The following is a 26,338-nucleotide window of genomic DNA, read 5'->3' as shown; positions in this document are numbered from 1 at the left end:
AAAGTGCGACAAACAGTCTTTTCGCATAGCTAATCATGTACAATGTATTTTAAACATTATTTATACTAACTGACACTAATATAATGTGTTATAATTGAAACATTACCTAAGTATTTTGTCATAACAAAAAATGTACGGATTAAAGAAACAATATTAGATCTGTATGAAACGCAATAGTGTCTTAGCAACATATCAAACTTCATTGTGGTGGTATAAGTATAATGTTCTTGTAGACACAAGTATTCACTAAAATACGTAAACGAGACTATACAAAGGTTAACTGGTTAACTGACTGACAAGTGCTATCACACTTTATAGAGACAGCTTTGTCTGTCGTTACTTAGCTAGAAGCCTATTCAAAAATAGCATCTAGCATATAATTTATCCTACTAAAGCAGATCAAGATATATGTACAACGTATGACACAAGTAATACATCTGTATAATTGAAACATTACCTAAGTATTCTGTCATAACTAAAAATGTACGAATCAAAGAAACAATATTAGATCTGTATGAAGTGTAACAATGATTTAGCAACATATCTAACTTCATTGTGGTGGTATAAGCATAATGTTCTTGTAGACACAAGTATTCACTAAAATACGAAAACGAGACTACACAGAGGTTAACTGGTTAACTGATTGACAAGTGCTATCACAACTTTATAGAGACAGCCTCACCTGTCTTTACTTAGCTAGAAGCCTATTCAAAAATAGCACCCAGCATATATTTTTTCCTAATAAAGCAGATCAAAATATATGTACAACGTATGACATAAGTAATACATGTGTAAAGGAAATTAGATATTGTCACACAGAGATATATACCAATGTAATATAATAAGAAAATAATTCTACACTAACAGAAATTTTGAATTAATCTCGGTGAAACCAATGGATATTTATTCCAATATATCCAACACTATAATTTGAATTGAAATGTGAGTCACAGACAACATATACAAATATAGAGTGAATATTATAACAAAACAGTTTTACCAATACAATATAAGCTTTAAGAATATCAAAATATTCCACAATTACTGAGATTATCCCAACCCAAAACTTACTATAAGGTAAATTATTACCAAAACATGACATAACCACTCTATATAATCCGGGAATAACGGAAGAAACCCTTATAGACCCAAGCCTGTGTTTTTAATAAAGTTTGTATGTCGATTGTGTTTGTTGCTTTTTATTTTAAAAATTACCAATAAAGGTTATATTTTAATACATCCCCACGCACTTCCTCCTCCCAAGATATATCCATCTTGTCCAATTTTGCCACTATCAATTAGGGAATGAGTGCTATATAGGTGTACAACCTATCAATCCTAGGATTGAAAATTCTCGTTCTACATAACAAGTACACAGCACCTCAGCCGTTTTTCAATACAATAAACCTGGACTATAGATAGATTTATACATATAACATACCCATAGATCCAGAGATCAACAGGCTACCCTAAGTTGTAAATTTGTGCAGTGCCATTAGTACCTCGTTTTTCTTTGTTAGGGTTAGACTTAGCTTTAGGGGTTAATACATTTATTAGAGTAGCGGCGAGGTCCGGTTGGCAGATTAGGGGTTAATACTTGAAGTTAGGTGTCGGCGATGTTAGGGAGGGCAGATTAGGGGTTAATACTATTTATTATAGGGTTTTGGAGTCGGGAGTGAGGCGGATTAGGGGTTAATACATTTATTATAGTAGCGGTGAGGTCCGGTTGGCAGATTAGGGGTTAATAAGTGTAGGCAAGGTAGAGGCGACGTTGGGGGGGGGCAGATTAGGGGGTAATAAATATAATATAGGGGTCGGCGATGTTTGGGGCAGCAGATTAGGGGTACATAGGGATAATGTAGGTTGCAGCGGTGTGCAGTCGGCAGATTAGGGGTTAAAAAAATTTAATAGAGTGGAGGCGATGTGGGGGGGACCTCGGTTTAGGGGTGCATAGGTAGTTTATGGGTGTTAGTGTACTTTAGAGCACAGTAGTTAAGAGCTTTATGAACCGGCGTTAGCCCAGAAAGCTCTTAACTCCTGGCTTTTTTCTGCGGCTGGAGTTTTGTCGTTAGAGTTCTAACGCTCACTTCAGCCAAGACTCTAAATACCGGCGTTAGAAAGATCCCATTGAAAAGATAGGATACGCAATTGACGTAAGGGGATCTGCGGTATGGAAAAGTCGCGGCTGGAAAGTGAGCGTTAGACCCTTACCTACAAGACTCTAAATACCAGCGGCCGGCCAAAACCAGCGTTAGGACCCCCTAACGCTGGTTTTGACGGCTAACGCAGAACTCTAAATCTAGGCGTTATATCCTTAAATGTATCCAGGAGCACAGATCAGCTGTTCTATTCACTCAGACCTCACACTATTCAAAAGTCACCAAATGAGTCTGAGCACAGCTTGTTAAAGGAACCTTTGTCTGTCCTATAGACCCAATAACAATGTGCTAAACCAAATACCCCAAGGGAATAGCTATTGGCCCAAAGTGAAGTTCTCTTTTTGTTAGCCCATTTCCTCTGTGGCCCCTCAGAACATTTCCAATAACCATTTAATTTAATAGAGTGGCGGCGATGTGGGGGGACCTCGGTTTAGGGATGCATAGGTAGTTTATGGGTGTTAGTGTACTTTAGAGCACAGTAGTTAAGAGCTTTATGAACCGGCGTTAGCCCAGAAAGCTCTTAACTCCTGGCTTTTTTCTGCGGCTGGAGTTTTGTCGTTAGAGTTCTAACGCTCACTTCAGCCAAGACTCTAAATACTGGCGTTAGAAAGATCCCATTGAAAAGATAGGATACGCAATTGACGTAAGGGGATCTGCGGTATGGAAAAGTCGCGGCTGGAAAGTGAGCGTTAGACCCTTACCTACAAGACTCTAAATACCAGCGGCCGGCCAAAACCAGCGTTAGGACCCCCTAACGCTGGTTTTGACGGCTAACGCAGAACTCTAAATCTAGGCGTTATATCCTTAAATGTATCCAGGAGCACAGATCAGCTGTTCTATTCACTCAGACCTCACACTATTCAAAAGTCACCAAATGAGTCTGAGCACAGCTTTTTAAAGGAACCTTTGTCTGTCCTATAGACCCAATAACAATGTGCTAAACCAAACGCCCCAAGGGAATAGCTATTGGCCCAAAGTGAAGTTCTCTTTTTGTTAGCCCATTTCCTCTGTGGCCCCTCAGAACATTTCCAATAACAACACAGGAAATACCCAAAATGCTGCTTCCATCTGTATCTAAATGTTATAGCCCTTTGTTCAGGCTAGACAAATGGCAAAAGCAGCAGAAACCATAATGATTGCTATAGTGGCCACAATCTTTATTTTCTGATCCATAAACAGCGGCCATCATGCAGAGGACTAGGGAGGTTTGTCGCAATCACTCTTCCATAAATAGTGTTCTCCGGGCACCATCTCCCAAGAGTAGTTGCTCCAAAATCACTATCAGACAATATATAAGGACAGGCCTTGCTTCTCACCACTCCTGTTTACCATAGGAGGTTCTGACAGAACCCTATATACCTTCATTAGTTACTGTCAGTCACCTCCTTTGTCTCTAAGTGTTAGTTACCTTCATTAGTTACTGTCAGTCACCTCCTTTGTCTCTAAGTGTTAGTTACCTTCATTAGTTACTGTCAGTAACCTCCTCTGTCTCTAAGTGTTAGGTACCTTTATTAGTTACTGTCAGTAACCTCCTCTGTCTCTAAGTGTTAGGTACCTTCATTAGTTATTGTCAGTGACCCCCTCTGTCTCTATAAGTGTTAGGTACCTTCATTAGTTATTGTCAGTAACCTCCTCTGTCTCTATAAGTGTTAGGTACCTTCATTAGTTACTGTCAGTAACCCCCTCTGTCTCTAAGTGTTAGGTACCTTCATTAGTTACTGTCAGTAACCCCCTCTGTCTCTAAGTGTTAGGTACCTTCATTAGTTACTGTCAGTAACCTCCTCTGTCTCTAAGTGTTAGGTACCTTCATTAGTTACTGTCAGTAACCCCCTCTGTCTCTAAGTGTTGGGTACCTTCATTAGTTACTGTCAGTAACCCCCTCTGTCTCTAAGTGTTAGGTACCTTCATTAGTTACTGTCAGTAACCTCCTCTGTCTCTAAGTGTTAGGTACCTTCATTAGTTATTGTCAGTAACCTCCTCTGTCTCTAAGTGTTAGGTACCTTCATTAGTTACTGTCAGTAAGCCCCTCTGTCTCTAAGTGTTAGGTACCTTCATTAGTTACTGTCAGTAACCCCCTCTGTCTCTAAGTGTTAGGTACCTTCATTAGTTACTGTCAGTAACCCCCTCTGTCTCTAAGTGTTAGGTACCTTCATTAGTTACTGTCAGTAACCCCCTCTGTCTCTAAGTCTTAGGTACCTTCATTAGTTACTGTTAGTAACCCCCTCTGTCTCTAAGTGTTAGGTACCTTCATTAGTTACTGTCAGTAACCTCCTCTGTCTCTAAGTGTTAGGTACCTTCATTAGTTATTGTCAGTAACCTCCTCTGTCTCTAAGTGTTAGGTACCTTCATTAGTTATTGTCAGTAACCTCCTCTGTCTCTAAGTGTTAGGTACCTTCATTAGTTACTGTCAGTAACCCCCTCTGTCTCTAAGTCTTAGGTACCTTCATTAGTTACTGTTAGTAACCCCCTCTGTCTCTAAGTGTTAGGTACCTTCATTAGTTACTGTCAGTAACCTCCTCTGTCTCTAAGTGTTAGGTACCTTCATTAGTTACTATCAGTAACCCCCTCTGTCTCTAAGTGTTAGGTACCTTCATTAGTTACTGTCAGTAACCTCCTCTGTCTCTAAGTGTTAGGTACCTTCATTAGTTATTGTCAGTAACCTCCTCTGTCTCTAAGTGTTAGGTACCTTCATTAGTTACTGTCAGTAAGCCCCTCTGTCTCTAAGTGTTAGGTACCTTCATTAGTTACTGTCAGTGACCCCCTCTGTCTCTAAGTGTTAGTTACCTTCATTAGTTACTGTCAGTAACCTCCTCTGTCTCTAAGTGTTAGTTACCTTCATTAGTTACTGTCAGTGACCCCCTCTGTCTCTAAGTGTTAGTTACCTTCATTAGTTACTGTCAGTAACCTCCTCTGTCTCTAAGTGTTAGTTACCTTCATTAGTTACTGTCAGTAACCTCCTCTGTCTCTAAGTGTTAGGTACCTTCATTAGTTACTGTCAGTGACCCCCTCTGTCTCTAAGTGTTAGGTACCTTCATTAGTTACTGTCAGTAACCCCCTCTGTCTCTATAAGTGTTAGTTACCTTCATTAGTTACTGTCAGTAACCCCCTCTGTCTCTAAGTGTTAGTTACCTTCATTAGTTACTGTCAGTAACCCCCTCTGTCTCTAAGTGTTAGGTACCTTCATTAGTTACTGTCAGTCACCTCCTTTGTCTCTAAGTGTTAGTTACCTTCATTAGTTACTGTCAGTCACCTCCTTTGTCTCTAAGTGTTAGGTACCTTCATTAGTTATTGTCAGTAACCTCCTCTGTCTCTAAGTGTTAGGTACCTTCATTAGTTATTGTCAGTAAGCCCCTCTGTCTCTAAGTGTTAGGTACCTTCATTAGTTACTGTCAGTAACCCCCTCTGTCTCTAAGTGTTAGTTACCTTCATTAGTTATTGTCAGTAACCTCCTCTGTCTCTAAGTGTTAGGTACCTTCATTAGTTACTGTCAGTAACCCCCTCTGTCTCTAAGTGTTAGGTACCTTCATTAGTTACTGTCAGTAACCCCCTCTGTCTCTAAGTGTTAGGTACCTTCATTAGTTACTGTCAGTAAGCCCCTCTGTCTCTAAGTGTTAGGTACCTTCATTAGTTACTGTCAGTAAGCCCCTCTGTCTCTAAGTGTTAGGTACCTTCATTAGTTACTGTCAGTAACCCCCTCTGTCTCTAAGTGTTAGTTACCTTCATTAGTTACTGTCAGTAACCCCCTCTGTCTCTAAGTGTTAGGTACCTTCATTAGTTACTGTCAGTAACCCCCTCTGTCTCTAAGTGTTAGGTACCTTCATTAGTTATTGTCAGTCACCTCCTCTGTCTCTAAGTGTTAGGTACCTTCATTAGTTACTGTCAGTAACCCCCTCTGTCTCTAAGTGTTAGGTACCTTCATTAGTTACTGTCAGTAACCCCCTCTGTCTCTAAGTGTTAGGTACCTTCATTAGTTATTGTCAGTCACCTCCTCTGTCTCTAAGTGTTAGGTACCTTCATTAGTTACTGTCAGTAACCCCCTCTGTCTCTAAGTGTTAGGTACCTTCATTAGTTAACAAAACACACTAGAAGTATTAACAGCGCAGCTTGGTAGAGTAGTGGATGTGGGATAGTAACGTTAAAGTAAGAGGGATATTAGAATAGATAGAAATAGCTAAAATATTAAATTAATACTGCAGCAACTACACATCAATAAAATATTAAATAAGAAATGCACATATAAATTAATATAAATTCATATATAAAAATATCAATATTTAAAAAGCAATAGAAAATGGTTATAAAGCAGTTGATCTGTCTGAAAAGATATTACCCAATACAGGGGAGTGTCCTTAGGAGTATTCACATAGAATAATAATGATTGTTGCGGTAGTTTGTAATGCCAGCTCCTAATCACTGTCTTTAGAAAATGAGGTGCAGCTACTTCCAGAGGCTTGTTTCCAAACGCTCTCTTTATTTGTAGATCCTATGGCGAAAAGAAGAGACAGTGCAACCCCACATCAAGGTAGCAGTTTCCACAAATTTATTCAATACACAAAAGTAATGCACTTACAAACAGGCTAAAAATTATTGCATTGATCCCTTCATAGGGAAAGAGAAGCGGGTCCCAGTTAACTTGGAAATCCTTCAGGTCACAGCTATATTGCTGCCGCTTCAATATTTCTTCCAAACAGTCTTAGTATATTGGAGCCGTGCTTGGCTCCACCCCCAACGCGTTTCGTCTGCGCTCTCCAGACTTTTTCAAGAGGAAATGATGATGTTTAGCACGCTCCTGTACGTTGCTATTTACATCCGGTCGTCACTTCTGATTGGTTGCTCACTGACCTATCCAATAGCAGGATGCGAACAAGCCTCTTTTTTACTAAAGGCAATATTGTGAGCTAATTCGCTTGATGAAAGATAAATATACACTCTTGCTTTGTCAGCACACTTCATTAACTGTTTGAATACGCAAATCTTCTAAGCATTAATACATAAATATTAAAACATTAAAAATATAAGTTAATCAACATGGTTGAACCTATACATATATGTAATTCATTATCTACAAATCGATATTAGCATTATAATTGGCTTCATTAACTTCATAGAGAGTTTACATGGTTAAATACAGATAAATGATATACTAAAAACCTGAATTAATACTTACATATAAAATTCATACTTAATAAATATTCTTCTTAAAGGAACCTATATAACATTAAAAAGAGTTGATACAAATTCAATCAACAGTCCATTAGAAATTGATTACATATTCTATACCCAAGGGAAAGGTATACTGTGTTTACAGCATGAAGGCCTGCAAGTCTATATCGACATTTAACCCTTTTGGGGCCATACAGTTAAGCAGGTGAATCCATTTGGTTTCACACTTTCTGAGGTGCATTAACCTCTGCTGTTCATTGCCCACTGATTGTGGTATGGTCTCTAATATTTTCACTTTGAGATTATTTGGATTTTTATTGTGCACCCTCCTAAAGTGTTCAGATACACTGTGATTTTCATATCCCTTTGTTATGTTTTCTATGTGTTCATATATGCAGCGTTTGACTTTCCTTTTCGTTCTTCCCACGTAAATTAAATTGCACTCACACATGAGATAATACACCGCATATATGGACACACATGAAGCTCTATCTTTAATTTTAAATTCTTTAGAATGATCCCAGTTGTAAACATTATCACCCTTACTGATGAGACTACACATATAACAGTTAAGTCTACCACATTTGAAAGTTCCCCCTTTATTGATGTCAATCAATAAAGGGGGAACTTTCAACTGTTGTATGTGTAGTCTCATCAGTAAGGGTGATAATGAATTACATATGTGTATAGGTTCAACCATGTTGATTAACTTATATTTTTAATGTTTTAATATTTATGTATTAATGCTTAGAAGATTTGCGTATTCAAACAGTTAATGAAGTGTGCTGACAAAGCAAGAGTGTATATTTATCTTTCATCAAGCGAATTAGCTCACGATATTGCCTTTAGTAAAAAAGAGGCTTGTTCGCATCCTGCTATTGGATAGGTCAGTGAGCAACCAATCAGAAGTGACGACCGGATGTAAATAGCAACGTACAGGAGCGTGCTAAACATCATTTCCTCTTGAAAAAGTCTGGAGAGCGCAGACGAAACGCGTTGGGGGTGGAGCCAAGCACGGCTCCAATATACTAAGACTGTTTGGAAGAAATATTGAAGCGGCAGCAATATAGCTGTGACCTGAAGGATTTCCAAGTGAACTGGGACCCGCTTCTCTTTCCCTATGAAGGGATCAATCCGATAATTTTTAGCCTGTTTGTAAGTGCATTACTTTTGTGTATTGAATAAATTTGTGGAAACTGCTACCTTGATTTGGGGTTGCACTGTCTCTTCTTTTCGCCATAGGACCTTCATTAGTTACTGTCAGTAACCGCCTCTGTCTCTAAGTGTTAGGTACCTTCATTAGTTACTGTCAGTAACCTCCTCTGTCTCTAAGTGTTAGTTATCTTCATTAGTTACTGTCAGTAACCTCCTCTGTCTCTAAGTGTTAGTTACCTTCATTAGTTACTGTCAGTAACCTCCTCTGTCTCTATAAGTGTTAGGTACCTTCATTAGTTACTGTCAGTAACCTCCTCTGTCTCTATAAGTGTTAGGTACCTTCATTAGTTACTGTCAGTAACCCCCTCTGTCTCTATAAGTGTTAGGTACCTTTATTAGTTACTGTCAGTAACCCCCTCTGTCTCTATAAGTGTTAGGTACCTTCATTAGTTACTGTCAGTAACCCCCTCTGTCTCTAAGTGTTAGTTACCTTCATTAGTTACTGTCAGTAACCTCCTCTGTCTCTAAGTGTTAGGTACCTTCATTAGTTACTGTCAGTAACCTCCTCTGTCTCTAAGTGTTAGGTACCTTCATTAGTTACTGTCAGTAACCTCCTCTGTCTCTAAGTGTTAGGTACCTTCATTAGTTACTGTCAGTAACCTCCTCTGTCTCTAAGTGTTAGGTACCTTCATTAGTTACTGTCAGTAACCTCCTCTGTCTCTAAGTGTTAGGTACTTTCATTAGTTACTGTCAGTAACACCCTCTATCTCTAAGTGTTAGGTATCTTTATTAGTTACTGTCAGTAACCTTCTCTGTCTCTAAGTGTTAGGTACCTTCATTAGTTACTGTCAGTAACCCCCTCTGTCTCTCAGTGTTAGGTACCTTCATTAGTTAATGTCAGTAACCTCCTCTGTCTCTATAAGTGTTAGGTACCTTCATTAGTTACTGTCAGTAACCTCCTCTGTCTCTATAAGTGTTAGGTACCTTCATTAGTTATTGTCAGTAACCCCCTCTGTCTCTAAGTGTTAGTTACCTTCATTAGTTACTGTCAGTGACCCCCTCTGTCTCTATAAGTGTTAGTTACCTTCATTAGTTACTGTCAGTAACCTCCTCTGTCTCTAAGTGTTAGGTACCTTCATTAGTTACTGTCAGTAACCTCCTCTGTCTCTAAGTGTTAGGTACCTTCATCAGTTACTGTCAGTAACCCCCTCTTTCTCTAAGTGATAGGTACCTTCATTAGTTACTGTCAGTAACCCCCTCTTTCTCTAAGTGTTAGGTACCTTCATTAGTTACTGTCAGCAACCCCCTCTTTCTCTAAGTGTTAGGTACCTTTATTAGTTACTGTCAGTAACCTCCTCTGTCTCTAAGTGTTAGTTACCTTCATTAGTTACTGTCAGTAACCTCCTCTGTCTCTAAGTGTTAGGTACCTTCATCATTATTATTATTATTATTATAATTATCGGTTATTTGTAGAGCGCCAACAGATTCCGCAGCGCTATAAACAAAGGGGAGTACAACAAAACAATTAAAGGGATCAAATGGGTAGAGGGCCCTGCCAAGAGTTGCACTGTTGTAATCCACTCTTAAGAAGGTGATCTAAAAACAGCTGGACTCTTAGGCTTACATGCTAAGGGGGTTCAGGGGATAGCAATGGAGGAGTGGAACTGGTATAAAGTAAGGTTAGCATAGGTTGTATGCATCCTTGAACAGTAGAGTCTTTAGGGAGCGCTTGAAGCTTTCAAAACTATGGGAGAGTCTTGTGGGGCGAGGCAGAGAGTTCCACAAGATGGGAGCCAGTCTGGAGAAGTCCTGTAAATGGGAGTGCGATGAGGTAACCAGAGAGGAGGAGAGTAGGAGGTCATGAGCAGAGCGAAGGGGATGGAAGGGAGCGTATCTGGAGACAAGGTCTGAGATATAGGGGAGAGCAATGCAGTTGAGGGCTTTGTAGGTCAGAGTGAGAATTTTGTTTTTGATCCTAGAGGCAAGAGGAAGCCAGTGAAGGGATTGGCAGAGAGGAGCAGCAGATGAAGAGCGACGTGTAAGGAAGATGAGTCTGGCAGAGGCATTCATTATGGATTGTAAGGGAGCTAGGCGGCAGGTGGGGAGACCAGAGAGGACAGAGTTGCAGTGAGAATGAGAGAGTGGATTAAAATCTTAGTTGTATCTTGTGTAAGGAAGTGTCTAATTTTGGAGATGTTTTTAAGATGGAAGCGGCAGGCTTTAGCCAAGGACTGAATGTAAGGAGTGAAGGAAAGATCTGAGTCAAATGTGACCCCGAGACATCGGGCATGCGGGGTAGGGGTAATGATGGAGTTGTCAACAGTTATAGAGATATTGGGGGTGGAGATTTTGGAAGAAGGGGGGAAAATGAGGAGCTCAGTTTTGGATAGCTTTAGCTTGACGTAGTGGGAGGACATCCAGGAAGAGATGTGAGAAAGACAGTTAGTGACACGGGTTAGCAAGGAAGGAGATAGGTCTGGTGCAGAGAAGTAGATTTGGGTGTCATCGGCATACAAATTATATTGGAAACCGTGGGACTTAATTAGGGAGCCTAGTGATGACGCATAGATTGAGAAGAGAAGGGGACCGAGGACAGAGCCTTGCGGTACTCCGACAGAAAGTGGTGACGGGGCAGAGGAGGCCCCAGAGAAGGCTACACTGAAGGTACGGTTTGATAGGTAGGAAGAGAGCCACGAAAGGGCTGTGTCACAGATGCCGAAGGATTGGAGGGTTTGGAGCAAAAGAGGGTGGTCGACAGTGTCAAAGGCTGCGGACAGATCAAGGAGGATAAGCAGAGAGAAGTGGCCTTTTGATTTTGCTGTAAGTAGGTCGTTGGTGACCTTAACAATAGCTGTCTCTGTGGAGTGATAGGGACGAAATCCAGATTGCAGCGGGTCAAGAAGGGAGTTTAACGTAAGGAAATGGGATAGGCGTGCATATACTAGTTTTTCGAGAAGCTTTGAAGCAAGAGGGAGGAGGGAAGGCTACCTGTAGTAAGTTAGAGGGCAGTTGAAGCAGCTGAGTGGAAAAGTCTGTGTATTTTCTCTGAGTTTTGGGAGAGAATGTGTTTCAAATCAAGCTGAAGGAGAGAGAATATTAGGTTAATGATGGTCCAGCAAGAGTGTGTTAAAGGAGAGGGAGGGTACATTTAAGCTGAGGGTCAATCATGCAGAAACAAAAAAAAAAAGCATCAACAAAATATTACAGAGATAAGACTGAGGTATACCAGGGGTGAAATAAGACCATTAAACAAATAGACAGATAAATGGGCAAGAGCTGCTTAAATTAACTTAACATAATGGCAGACATAAAGTTGATAAAATATGCAATGAGCTAGAGGTATGCAAATTATGACTAGCACAGCCTGTAATTACAAAGTCATGGTAGTATATACATTTAAAATAAAAACAAAACAAAAGGAATTATCACTAAATATACAAACACATGCAATAAAACACATTGGTAGGTAAAATATAATGAAGCTGTTTTCCAGAAGGCTACCTGTAGTAAGTTAGAGGGCAGTTGAAGCAGCTGAGTGGAAAAGTCTGTGTATTTTCTCTGAGTTTTGGGAGAGAATGTGTTTCAAATCAAGCTGTAGTAAGTTAGAGGGCAGTTGAAGCAGCTGAGTGGAAAAGTCTGTGTATTTTCTCTGAGTTTTGTTAGAGAATGTGTTTCAAATCAAGCTGTAGTAAGTTAGAGGGCAGTTGAAGCAGCTGAGTGGAAAAGTCTGTGTATTTTCTCTGAGTTTTGGGAGAGAATGTGTTTCAAATCAAGCTGTAGTAAGTTAGAGGGCAGTTGAAGCAGCTGAGTGGAAAAGTCTGTGTATTTTCTCTGAGTTTTGGGAGAGAATGTGTTTCAAATCAAGCTGTAGTAAGTTAGAGAGCAGTTGAAGCAGCTGAGTGGAAAAGTCTGTGTATTTTCTCTGAGTTTTGGGAGAGAATGTGTTTCAAATCAAGCTGTAGTAAGTTAGAGGGCAGTTGAAGCAGCTGAGTGGAAAAGTCTGTGTATTTTCTCTGAGTTTTGGGAGAGAATGTGTTTCAAATCAAGCTGTAGTAAGTTAGAGGGCAGTTGAAGCAGCTGAATGGAAAAGTCTGTATTTTCTCTGAGTTTTGGGAGAGAATGTGTTTCAAATCAAGCTGTAGTAAGTTAGAGGGCAGTTGAAGCAGCTGAGTGGAAAAGTCTGTGTATTTTCCCTGAGTTTTGAGAGAGAATGTGTTTCAAATCAAGCTGTAGTAAGTTAGAGGGCAGTTGAAGCAGCTGAGTGGAAAAGTCTGTGTATTTTCTCTGAGTTTTGGGAGAGAATGTGTTTCAAATCAAGCTGTAGTAAGTTAGAGGGCAGTTGAAGCACCTGAGTGGAAAAGTCTGTGTATTTTCTCTGAGTTTTGGGAGAGAATGTGTTTCAAATCAAGCTGTAGTAAGTTAGAGGGCAGTTGAAGCAGCTAAGTGGAAAAGTCTGTGTATTTTCTCTGAGTTTTGGGAGAGAATGTGTTTCAAATCAAGCTGTAGTAAGTTAGAGGGCAGTTGAAGCAGCTGAGTGGAAAAGTCTGTGTATTTTCTCTGAGTTTTGGGAGAGAATGTGTTTCAAATCAAGCTGTAGTAAGTTAGAGGGCAGTTGAAGCAGCTGAGTGGAAAAGTCTGTGTATTTTCTCTGAGTTTTGGGAGAGAATGTGTTTCAAATCAAGCTGTAGTAAGTTAGAGTGCAGTCGAAGCAGCTGAGTGGAAAAGTCTGTGTATTTTCTCTGAGTTTTGGGAGAGAATGTGTTACAAATCAAGCTGTAGTAAGTTAGAGGGCAGTTGAAGCAGCTGAATGGAAAAGTCTGTGTTTTCTCTGAGTTTTGGGAGAGAATGTGTTTCAAATCAAGCTGTAGTAAGTTAGAGGGCAGTTGAAGCAGCTGAGTGGAAAAGTCTGTGTATTTTCCCTGAGTTTTGAGAGAGAATGTGTTTCAAATCAAGCTGTAGTAAGTTAGAGGGCAGTTGAAGCAGCTGAGTGGAAAAGTCTGTGTATTTTCTCTGAGTTTTGGGAGAGAATGTGTTTCAAATCAAGCTGTAGTAAGTTAGAGGGCAGTTGAAGCACCTGAGTGGAAAAGTCTGTGTATTTTCTCTGAGTTTTGGGAGAGAATGTGTTTCAAATCAAGCTGTAGTAAGTTAGAGGGCAGTTGAAGCAACTGAGTGGAAAAGTCTGTGTATTTTCTCTGAGTTTTGGGAGAGAATGTGTTACTGTCAGTAACCTCCTCTGTCTATAAGTGTTAGTTACCTTCATTAGTTACTGTTAGTTACCTCCTCTGTCTCTAAGTGTTAGGTACCTTCATTAGTTACTGTCAGTAACCCCCTCTGTCTATAAGTGTTAGGTACCTTCATTAGTTACTGTCAGTAAGCTCCTCTGTCTCTAAGTGTTAGGTACCTTCATTAGTTACTGTCAGTAACCCCCTCTGTCTCTAAGTGTTAGGTACCTTCATTAGTTACTGTCAGTAACCCCCCTCTGTCTCTAAGTGTTAGGTACCTTCATTAGTCGCTGTCAGTAACCCCTCTGTCTAATGTTATTGTTTTAGCTAAAGAAAAGTATTTCTTTAAGACACGATGAGTCCACAGATCATCTAAATTACTAATGGGATATTCACCTCCTGGTCAGCAGGAGGAGGCAAAGAGCACCACAGCAGAGCTGTTAAATAGCTCCTCCCCTCCCTCCCACTTCAGTCATTCTCTTTGCCTACGTTAGTGATAGGAAGAGGTAAAGTGATGTGTTAGATTAGATTCTTCAGTCAAGAGTTTATTATTTTTAAAGTAGTGCCAGAGTGTGCTGCTTTGTTCTAGGGTGCAGCCGTGGTCCATATCAGTCTCTTCAGTAGGGCATTGGTGGCTTTAGAGCAATGGGAACTCGTGGCACATAATTCTCACTACGGCTTTTGATGCTGCCCTGTTTATAAAAGTCTGACGGAGAATATACTCAGTACTTTTTTTGTTCCACGGGCCAATGTGAGGAAGAGGACCTCGCAAGCCTAGTGGACTGCCCTCCTGCCGGGCAGATTTCTAAGGTAAGTGCTAAATTCTTTTTTCTGGAAAGGAATGCATACACAGGAGAAATTTAGCACTCTTTCTACTTTATAAGGGACTTTAGATGACACTGACCCTAAAAGGGAAGGGGGACATGTTATCTGGCAGGGAATGCAGGCACTGGAGGACGTGGGGAAGTGGCTCTGTTTTTTATGATCTAGCATACTTACAACCCCCAACAGCTTGTTTATTAAATTGCAGCCGTCTGTGAGGTTTATACTGTTGTTATACTCGACACATGTTAAGGGGTAAACAGGTTAGGTGCAATGCTAGCTCCGTTGGCCTTATTTTATGTTAGGTAGCCGACCGGAGAGGTTATTTAGTAATATCGCCATGTTGCAGCATGTATTTACTACTATATGAGCGCGGCTTCTGCTTTACTTTTTGCCGCCCGGGAGTTTAGCTGGAGACGCCCACGATGGGCGGGGCTAGGTTACAGCGCCATTGTTTGCGCATTCCTTTGTCTCTTTCCCGGATAGTCTCTAAAGAATTTTTTGCTACGAACCGGATGCCTTCTCTGCTGCGCTGTGACTATACAGCGGAGAGGCTCCTGTCATTACGTTATTACATTGAGTGCTGCGGATGCCTTTCTCTGCTGCGCTGTGTCTATGCAGCGGGGAGGCTCTTATCATGGCAATAACTCTGAGTGCTTTGGAGAGGCTTCTCATAGCCCAATTATTATTTATTATTATTATTATCAGTTATTTGTAGAGCGCCAACAGATTCTGCAGCGCTATAAACAAAGGGGGAGTACGACAAAACAATTATAGGGTAGATGGCCCTGCCAAGAGTTGCACTGTTGTAGTCAGCTCTTAAGAAGGTGATCTACAAACAGCTGGACTTTTAGGCTTACATGCTAAGAGGGTTCAGGGGATTGCAGTGGAGGAGAGGAACTGGTATTAGGAAAGGTTAGCGTAGGTTGTATGCCCAATGTGTGGATGACAATACATTTTAAATATATTGTGTGCTACGACTGCCTTCTTTGCTGCATTGTGACACATGCAGCAGAAAGGCTTCACAACACAGTACAGATCAAGTGTGTTGATAGTCTGGACGCCATCTCTGCTGGGTTGTATAATACAGCAGAGAGGCTTTAACTGCAATAACTTATTTGTGTTTTCAGTAGTCAGAAGGACTATTATTTATTTGTGTTTCATCCGATGTCTGGATGATTTCCCTGCAAGATTTTTATGAGATCTTTATTTCACTAAGGAATCTTTTTTGTTAAAAATAAAAGTGTTTTTAACATTTAAAGAGACAGTACATCTGCTTTTAATAAACAAATTGTTAATTCTTCAAGAGGCTTTTTCACCTTATTCTTGGTATGTACAATATAAGGGAACTAGGTTAGATTGTTTCCTTTATATTTAAAGTCACGGTACTTTTGGTAATATTCCGTTTTATTGCATAAAAAGTGAATAGGGTATACACAGTGCACACATTATGTCTTGATACTTCTGTGGACGACCTAAGTTTTCTGGTACCCATGTATTAGAAGGTTTTTCTTTTATTTAAAAAAATAAATAAAAATAATAATAATATTTTCAGAGCCAAAATTGCCTTGGATGTTTTTGAAGCACTCGGGCAATGTTCAATATTTTCTGCAGCCTTCTCCTCAAGTGTCCGAAAATCTTAGCGTCCATTCATCCAGTGCCCTGCGCTTCCTTCACGACTCCTGTTGGGGTTATCTTGCAGGACATCGTTCCATCTGGGCTTGTCAGGTGTGTTGTCTGCTTTTCCCATGCTGCAGGGAGAGCGCAAGAGGAAGAATAAATATTCAGTGTGTGAGGTTTCTGTCAATGTAGATTATTTTTTTAGAGGTTCCGTCCAAGTTACATGAGGGGGGGGATACTTAGATAGTAAGATCTCAGTTCTGACAGTATGATTCATCATGCTGATATTAAAGTAGTATCTTCAAGTGTAAGCTAGTCTGCTCCGGTTATTTCTATGGAGTTTTTAGCTACTCTGGAACGACATTTCGGTCGTTGTTAATTCATGTGGTACCAAGAAGTGGTGCTAGGACATGAGAGTGATTGGGTATAACCCTTTTATTTACGTTTCTTATATTGTCAGAGAGGTTTTTATTTGAGGATCCCATAGATATTGGGGTAATGGGTTTACTCAAGATCCCTGTGGCTGAGCTCTGTAGCAACTCATGGGTTGCAGGTTTGATCCACAGTAAGGTCAATTAAAAGGAGCATTGAGACCCTTATGGGTGATTAACCATACTTTACAAGTACCCAATATATATATATATATATATATATATATATATATATGTGTGTATATATATATATATATTATCTGGAACCAGATAGGAGATTAGGTGATAACTCCGGTTTGGGAACTTGGTCTGAGATTTATTTCAATCTGGTGGTGGCTCCCAAGAAGGAGAAATCCTTCAGACAGATTTTAGACTTTCAGAATCTAAACAGTACCGTGTCAGCGTAAAACAGGAACAGAATGTCTTACAACAGGATAAAATACCACAGACATGCCTGATGAAACGGTCTTCTATAGACTGAGAAACGCGTTGCAATAAATACTGTTTGTTTTTAAACCACGACCCGGTTTTATTATCTGTGGTATTTTATCCTGTTGTAAGACATTCTGTTCCTGTTTTACACTGACACTGTCAGCCCTTGGAGACGAATTTCGATCGTGCGAGCGGAGTGGGACCAACACCCGTGTTACAAGAGCACCGACACACCTGTTCCCAGAGCACATCACCTTGCCATCGGCTTTTAGGTTTTGCCACTGCTGCATCTCATCCACACACACTCCGCAGGCCTCCTGGTTGAGACCCACAGCGTACTGACTGCTGTTATGAATGTCAGTCTGCCTGTCTGCACTTTATTGATTTAAAGTGCCACCAGCTTTGTGAGTAGTTCACTGTACACTATATTCACCATTGTGTTGTGTATACGATTTACACTATGTTGGCGCCCCTTGTTTATGTTTCATTTTAGACACCTGACCCATCACACCGTGGATACAAGTGGAGCACGCCAGACACCCAAGTACTTTTTATTGGCCACACATCCCTTGTTCCAGAATTGGATTCTTTAGACACTCAAGTACTTATTATTATTATTATTATTATTTACATATTTTTTGTTCCATATTTTTTGTTCCAGATTTGGACTTTACCATTATTTTTTCAGAGAACACTTTTTCACTTTGGATATTCACACGAACCTTTTTAATAATTTGTCACAGGATTGTTGACTGTTTATTACACTGTTTATTATATTTCTGATCATTACTAGATATAATCAGATATAATCAGTTTTGATTTTAATATTATTATTTTTTAGTTGTACACTGATTGTAGCCACCTGAACCAAGCTCTTATTTTTATATATTTATTTCTATTTGTGTATTTTATGCAGGGATATATATTCCCAATCCAGAGTTGACTCAGCCTCACCCATTGATACCAATAGCGCATCCTCTCAGTCTTTCCCTCCAGGAATCACTATATAATTTCATCCAAATCTATTTTCTCTGCAGCTGACTGCTTGGAGATTGAACGCTTAATTTTATCCAGGTGGGAATTTTCTGATTCGGTCATAGACACCATGATTCAGGCTTGTAGGCCTATGACTAGAAGGGTTTACCATAAGATTTGGCATAAATATCTTTATTGGTGTGAATCCAAGGACTACTCGTGGAGTAAGGTTAGGATTCCCAGAATTTTGTCTTTTCTCTAAGAGGGTTTGGAGAAGGTGTTATGGATGAGTTCCCTAAAGGGTCATATCTCGGCTTTATCTATTTTGTTACATAAACGTCTGGCGGATGTCCCAGATGTTCATTATTTTTGTCAGGCCTTGGTCAGGATCAGGCCTGTGTTCAAACCAGTTACTCCTCCATGGAGTCTTAATTTAGTTCTCAAAGTTCTTCAAGGGGCTCCGTTTGAGCCTATGCATTCCTTAGATATTAAGTTGTTATCTTGGAAAGTTTTTGTTGCTATTTCTTGAGCTCATAGAGTGTCAGAGCTTTCGCCTTTACAGTGTGATTCTCCTTACTTTATTTTCCATACATAAGGTAGTTTTTCATACTAAACTAGGCTTTTGTACTAAGGTTGTTTCTGATAGGAACATTAATCAGGAGATTGTTGTTCCTTCTTTGTGTCCTAATACTTCTTCTCAGAAAGAACGTCTACTACGCAATTTAGACGTGGTCCGTGCTTTAAAGTTTTACTTACAGGAGCATGACCGAGCGGTCTACGGCGCTAGATTTAGGCTCCAGTCTCTTCGGAGGCATGGGTTCAGATCCCACCACTGCCACAATCACGTCTAAGGACTTTCGTCATTTTTCTTCTTTGTTTGTGATTTTCTCAGGATAACGTAAGGGACAGAAAGCTTCGGCTACTTCTCTTTCTTTTTGGCTGAAGAGTATCACATGTTTTTTGCATACGAGACTGCTGGACAGCAGCCTCCCGAGAAGGTTTTCAGCTCATTCCACGAGGTCTGTTGCTTCCTCATGGGCATTCACAAATGAAGCTTCTGTGGAACAGATTTGCTAGGCTGCAACCTGGTCCTCTAATCACACTTTTTCAACATTTTGCAAATTTCACTCTTTTGCCTCGGCTGAGGCCGCTTTTGGGAGAAAGGTTCTTCAAGCAGTGGTGCCTTGCGTTTAGGTTTCCTGTCTTGTCCCTCCCGTATCATCTGTGTACTCTAGCTTGGGTATTGAATCCAATTAGTAATTAAGATGATCCGTGGACTCATTGTGTGTTAAAAAAGAAAAGAAAATGTATGCTTACCTGATTTATTTCTTTTTTGACACGATGAGTCCACGGCCCGCCCTGTTCTTTTAGACAGGTTGTTGGTTATTATAAACTTTAGACACCTCTGCACCTTGGCTTTTCCTTTCTCTTCCTAACTTTGGTCGAATGACTGGAGTGGGAGGAAGGGAGGGGAGGAGCTATTTAACAGCTCTGCTGTGGTGCTCTTTGCCTCCTCCTGCTGACCAGAAAGTGAATATCCCATTAGTAATTAAGATGATCCATGGACTCATCGTTTCAAAAAAGAAATACATTTATCAGGTAAGCATAAATTTTCTTTTTTATTATTAAGGGAATCATTCTTTTTCTCCTTCTAATAAAGTACAGCTAAAAAGTTGATCAAATATGATCCTATTAAACTGGAGAGAGTTTACCTTCCAATAATTCCATTAATTTCATTGATTTAACTATTTATGGTGTATAACTAAAAATTAAACCTTTATGTAGAAAACCATGATTTAAATTGATTTAAATCGAGTCTCACTGCTAGCGATTTAAATCAAATCCATCCTGTATCCGAGTCATGGTAAATCAGGACAAAGCTTGCTGAAATTAAGTATTTACAAAGAAACAAGGTACTAAATACATGTAAGGGATTAAAAAGGGAAAGGGATAGAGAGAATATATGGATTTAAGTAATAGGGGAGTGAGGAGAAGAGCCTACATACAATGGTAACTATCTCATATATAGAGTCATTCATTCTCTCACATAGCCCCGCCCATGCCCAACTGCAAACTCTTCAGTAAGAGGTGATGTCCTTATACCAGTGGCGTATGAGCAAAGTCTCTTGCAAGTCTAGGATAAGATAAAATCAGGGCCTCCGTGGCTGTTTGTTTATTACTGCATCTGAGTTTGAATAAACTGGATTCTACAGGCCAGAGTCACCAATACTGTACTTGCTTTGCATTTAACCCTTAAAATATGTGATGTTGCAGACAAATGTCCATATTTTGTTAATATTTCTGTTAACGAATTAAAGGAAGGATAAAATAGCAACATCTCTATTTTTGCAGATGATCAATGTGAAGTTGTGTAAGGTGAATATTTCAGTGAAGGATGTAATTGATTTTCAAGAATTGGAATAATGGGCTGGTACATGGCAAATGAGATTTAATACTGGTAAATGTAAGGTTCTCCATTTTAGAAGTATAAATATTCAGAGGAGGAAAGGGATTTTTGCGTACTTGTAGATAACAAGCCAAGAATGTGTGTGAAACTAGCATGTATGAAAAGAGGCATAGATGCAAGGGAGGAATGCACTATTCTATCACTATATAAATCCCTCAACCTTACCTTGAGTATGGAGTGCAGTTCTGGGGACAAATTTCAAAAAAGGACATTGCAGAATTAGAAAATGTTCGGAGAAGGGCCACAAATCTAATAAGTGGAATGGAGAATTTTGACTATGAGGAGAGGTTAGTCAAAGTGGATCTGTTTTCTCTAGAAAAAAGGCAAATTGAAAAAGTGATATAAATATATTCAAGGCCAATATAAAGAGTTAACCTTTCTAAAAAACTAAACAGGTAGTACCACTCATTCTAAAATGCTTATTAAAAAAATGTGCAGTGAATCCATTACACCATTTAAATCTCTACTATACACACATTTTAAAGGATATATCAATCAGTCACACTTTTGTGTTCATTGTCAGAAGTTTGCAGTTTCCTTATAACTAACCATTGGGGTGGTATTTGTGGCTCCACAATATCGCTGATAAATACAACCAAGGAGAAAGCGCAGAACATCCATTTCATTACAAATTAAACATTAAAACCGCACTCACAAAAATGCCCTCACAACATATGAGGTATGGAAGAGCGTATACATTAACCTCTTGGTGATATGTAGTCATCCACTGACCTGCACTGTCCCAGATCACCAAAATCTCTCTTCTAATCAAGTCCTAAATAGCTATCTTTGCGCAGAAGTGTCAGAGAATGACTACATATAAACCAAAAGGGATTATTGTATACGCTCTAACAAACCTCCATATGTTGTGAGAGCATTTTTATAAGTGCGGTTTTAATGTTTTATTTTGAATTAAATGGATGGATTGTTATTACTACACTTAGTAGTGTTTATTCTGCACTTCCATATACAGAGTTGGAGGAAGCTCTATTCCAAGGCAATTGTTTGTGACAAGAGGTCACAATTTCTGCTAGAGGAAAGGATGTTTAACCTCCAGCAACATAAATGTTTTGGGGGTTTTTTCACTGTAAGAGCAAACAAATTATGGAACTCATTACCTAAGGAGGTAGTAAATGCCAATAACTTTAAAAAATAAAAAAAAATGGCTTACATACATTTCTTGGTAGAAACAGAATGTAGCGCTGTAATTCAAATAACCCGCGCTAAGGGTTTGAACTGTTCTCCAATCAGCTGATTAGGGAACAGTTTAAAACGTTAGCTCACCAAAAATAAAAATCTTTTGAAGTGGGCGGCTAGAGCATGGGGTAAATTAATGTAATCCAAAATATCGCTAACATTCCAGATCTGTTTATACAAAGGGGAAAGTTCACCATTAATGTAAGTCTTTGCATGGAGCTGTAGAAAGGTTTAGTTGGTCCCCTCCCCATGTAGTAGACACAAGAAATGTTAAAATGTTTCCAAATTAAAACAATAATGTCATTAATAAATAACATTACTCCCATTTTATTTCTTTTCAACAGATGGATTCACAAACGTCTGTGACCCTAATTATGGTCAGAGTGCTGACACTTCCTTTAATCTTTTTCAAAATCAAGGACGCCACACAGGAAATATATGTTCTGAATGTGGGAAATGTTTTTCCTGGAAATCACAACTTATTAGACATCAGGAAATTCATAAAGGAGAGAAAGCATTTTCATGTTCTGAGTGTGGTAAATATTTTACTCAGAAAGCATATCTTAACACTCATCAGAAAATACACACAGGCGAGAAATCATTTTCATGTTCTGAGTGTGGGAAATGTTTTACTCAGAAAGCACATCTTATTACTCATCAGAAAATTCACACAGGAGAGAAATTATTTTCATGTTCTGAATGCGGGAAATGTTTTATTCGGAAATCACATTTTCAAAATCACCAGAAAATTCACACAGGAGAGAAATCGTTTTCATGTTCTGAATGTGGGAAATGTTTTATTCTGAAATCATATCTTATTGGACATAAGAAAATTCATAAAGGAGAAAAGCCATTTTTATGTTCTGAATGTGGGAAAAGCTTTACCAGGAAATCAAATCTTGTTACTCATCAAAAAATTCATACAGGAGAAAAGGCATTTTCATGTTCTGAATGTGGGAAATGTTTTCTCATAAAATCAGATCTTATGAAACATCAGAAAATTCATACAGGAGAGAAAGAATTTGAGTGTTCTGATTGTGGCAAATGTTTTACTCTGAAGTCACATCTTATTGGACATAAGAAAATTCATACAGGAGAGAAAGCATTTTCATGTTCTGACTGTGGGAAATGTTTTACTCTGAAATCTACTCTTGTTACTCATCAGAAAATTCATACAGGACAGAAACCATTTTCATGTACTGACTGTGGGAAATGTTTTACTCTAAAATCATATCTTATTGAACATCAAAAAATTCATACAGGAGAGAAAGCGTTTTCATGTACTGACTGTGGGAAATGTTTTATTAAGAAATCAACTCTTATTAGACATCTGAAAATTCATAGTGGAGAGAAAACATTTTTATTTTCTGAATGAGGGTAATGATTTCTTAGGAATTCTGCTCTTAAGTGTATACTGGATACACTGTTCATTACTATTGCACTGAAGATTTCTCAATTTTTTCTAATGAACCTTGGCCATTTAAAAAAAAATATTATAGTAATTAAAAAAGCTGAACAAAATAAATACTTAATATGTGTATGATATTGCTGTAGTTTACATGTATTTTAGGTTTTAAACAGTTTTTTAATATATTTACCTTTTTGACTGTTTTCACTGCTTTCCAAACATGAATCGTGGTTTCGAATAAGCTGTTGCATACACACATATGCATATACCTGCTGATCATGAGCACATTGCATTCTTCAATCTGTTATGTCAAAAGCTGAGAAAGTGGAGGCCATAACATAGCAAACATTGCATGCACTGCTCAACTATCTGATAGTCAACCAGCAATGCACTTGTGTCTGTTAACAGTCTCTATATTGTCTGAGTCTCCTGTATCAGCTATAGCTAATTCTCTTTAACAAGAAACTGGATCCTGCTTGCCGACTCCCAACTCTGCACAATGTCTAACCTGCACACAGAAACCTGTCTTACCTGATCTGTTAATCTTTCCTTAAAAACAGGATCCTGCTTGTATGCTCTCAGCGAAACCGAAAAAATAATTCTTATTATAAGCTGCAAATTGTCTTGAAAGGGTAGTAAACACCTTATAATTACAAAATACATATTTCTGCAGTCTTCCAAAAAATTATCTTATCGGCAGAGTCTGTCTTTTCTTCTAAAGTTGTAACAAATAATTTCAGACCAAAGGGATTATGCAATGACACCGTTTATTTTGTTTAAAGTGAAACAGCAAAAAAAAACATAATTTATGCTTATCTGATAAATTCATTTCTTCCATGGTGGTGAGAGTCCACTATCCATTACAAACCCTAAGAGCTATATAAAACCACTCCCACCTCACTAGACACTAGTCTGACATATAGCCAAGCAAACAAGTTAGAAAAAAGTAAAAAGAGCAAAATAATAGGAGCAGGGAAAAAAAACGTGCACAAAAACAAACCATCACCAGAAAATAAACAGAGTGAGGTGTCAAGAGTCCATGATCCATTGCTCCTGGGATTTAATACCCAAGCTGTAGAATCCATGAGTAATGAAAAATAAGAGCAGGATTAAAAAACTCCACAACCCGAACAGAATCCAAAAAAATAAATTGGAAATCCCTTTTTTTTTTTTTTTTAATAGGCACTTAAAATGATCTACAGGCACAAAAAATATACTGAGACTACAGTCTAAAAGACTTTCCTACCAAAGGCTGCTTCAGAAGAAGCAAAAACATAAAAATGGTGGGATTTAGTAAAAGTATGCAAAGAAGACTAAGTAGCTGCCTTGCAAATGTGTTCAACAGAAGCCTCATTCTTGAAAGGTCAAGAAGTGGCAACTGATCTTGGTAGAATAAACGTAATCCGTTTAGGTGGTGGCTATCCCATCTCCTAGTAAGCTTTAAGGATCAAAAGTCTCAACCAAGAAGCTAAACAATCAGCAGAAGCTTTATGCCCATGTTTAGAACCAGAAAAAATGGACAAACAAACTAAACGTTTGCCTGAAATCCTTAGTAGCATCAACATAACATGTCAAGGCTCTAACAACATCCATATTGTGAAGAAGCCTCTGTGAAAAAAAAATTGGATTAGGACACAAAGAAGGGACAACAATTTCCGGACTTATATTATCCAAAGATACAATCTTAGGCAAAAAGTCAAACTTGGTTCTCAAAACTGCCTTATCCTGATGAAAAATTAGATAAGGAGAATCACAAGAAAGAGAAGATAGTTTAGAAACTCTTCTAGCAGAAGATATAGCCAAAATAAACAAAACGCTCCAACAAAGAAGCTTAATGTCCACCTTATTATTATTATACTTTATTTATGAAGCGCCATCATATTCCGCAGCGCTGTCCATGGATACAGTTAATTTAAATAAAACAATAATATAAAACTTCTAAGAGACAGGACAAAATTTACAAACACATACAGGAGGAATTGAGGGCCCTATCTAGAATCTAGAAGGGTAGGAGGTTGAGAAACAGGAGGTGAGTACTGCAAGATTGAGAATGATGTTAATGCAGAGTTAGATGAGGGAAATGTTGTTAGGTAACAGAAATATTATAGAGTTGGGTGGTAGGCTTCCCTGAACAGAAAAGTCTTCAGAGAGCATTTAAAGGAAGAAAGATTAGGGCAAAGCCTGACAGCACGAGGGAGAGTGTTCCAGAGGGTAGGTGCTGCACGACAGATGTCCTGCAGTCTAGCATGAGAGGAGGTGATAGTCGCAGATGCAAGGAGCAGGTCATTGTTGGATCTTAGTGGGCGGGCTGGAGTATACTTGTTGATTAGAGAGGATAGGTAGAGGGGAGCGTTGTTGGTGAGCGCTTTGTATGCAAGGGTGAGAATTTTGAATGTAATTTTGCTGTGAATGGGGAGCCAATGAAGGGACTCACAGAGAGGTGCAGCAGATACAGAGCGACGGGAAAGGTCGATCAGCCTGGCAGAGACATTTAGGATGGATTGAAGGGGGGAGAGAGATGGGAAAGAGGAATGCCACTAAGTAGGTTATTGCAGTAGTCAAGTCGGGAAATAAGGGAGTGGATTATTTGCTTTGTGGTGTTAGCGCACAGAAAAGGTTAAATCTTGGAAATGTTGTGTAGATGGTTGCGGCAGGATGTAGAAAACGATTGGATATGGGGGCGAAGGATAGATTTGAGTCAAGTTCAACTCCAAGGCAGCGGACTTGGGGCGATGGGGAAATGGTGATGCCGTCAACAGGGATAGAAAAGTCACAAGTCGGCGTAGAGCTTGAGGGGGGATAAGAAGGAGCTCAGTCTTGGACATGTTAATCTTTAGGTGGTGAAAGGCCAGGAAGAAATACCAGATAAGCAGTCACTAACATAAGAAAGGACAGAGGGAGAGAGAGCAGGGGTGGAGAGGTAGATCTGGGTGTCATCAGCATAGAGGTGATATTTGAAGCCATAACTGTTGATAAGTTTACCCAGAGAAGAAGTATAAATGGAGAAGAGTAGGGGACCCAGAACAGATCCTTGAGGTACTCCAACAGAGGCATTGGAGAGGAGGAGTCGCCGGCAAATGACACAGAAAAAGACCTGTGAGAAAGATAAGAGTGAATCCAGGAAAGAGCAGTGTCGCAGAGGCCAAAAGAGCTTGGGGTCTGTAGGAGGAGAGGGTGGTCAACTGTGTCGAAGTTAGCTGAGAGTTCAAGTAAGATGAGTATAGAGTAGTGGCCAATATTTTTAGCAGAGAGAAGATTGTTAGTAACCTTGGTAAGGGCAGTCTCAG

At 39.3% G+C, this 26,338-nt stretch overlaps 1 protein-coding gene across 2 annotated transcripts in view; it reads left to right on the top strand.

Moving 5' to 3' along the window:
• LOC128666695 (gastrula zinc finger protein XlCGF57.1-like) overlaps positions 1–23,188 on the top strand; it is a 96,127-nt gene extending 72,939 nt beyond the window's left edge. For both annotated transcript variants that reach the window (XM_053721435.1, XM_053721433.1), the window contains exon 6: positions 21,988–23,188. In XM_053721435.1, the coding sequence (XP_053577410.1) occupies positions 21,988–23,018 (1,031 nt within the window). In that variant the 3' untranslated portion in view covers positions 23,019–23,188. The remainder of the gene's footprint in view (positions 1–21,987) is intronic.
• The last annotated feature ends 3,150 nt before the right edge of the window (positions 23,189–26,338 follow it).

Source organism: Bombina bombina, chromosome 7 (assembly GCF_027579735.1).
Source record: "Bombina bombina isolate aBomBom1 chromosome 7, aBomBom1.pri, whole genome shotgun sequence".
Taxonomy (NCBI): domain Eukaryota; kingdom Metazoa; phylum Chordata; class Amphibia; order Anura; family Bombinatoridae; genus Bombina; species Bombina bombina.
The sequence above is the reverse complement of the archived record's forward strand: the minus strand, read 5'-3'. Positions and strand labels throughout refer to the sequence as shown.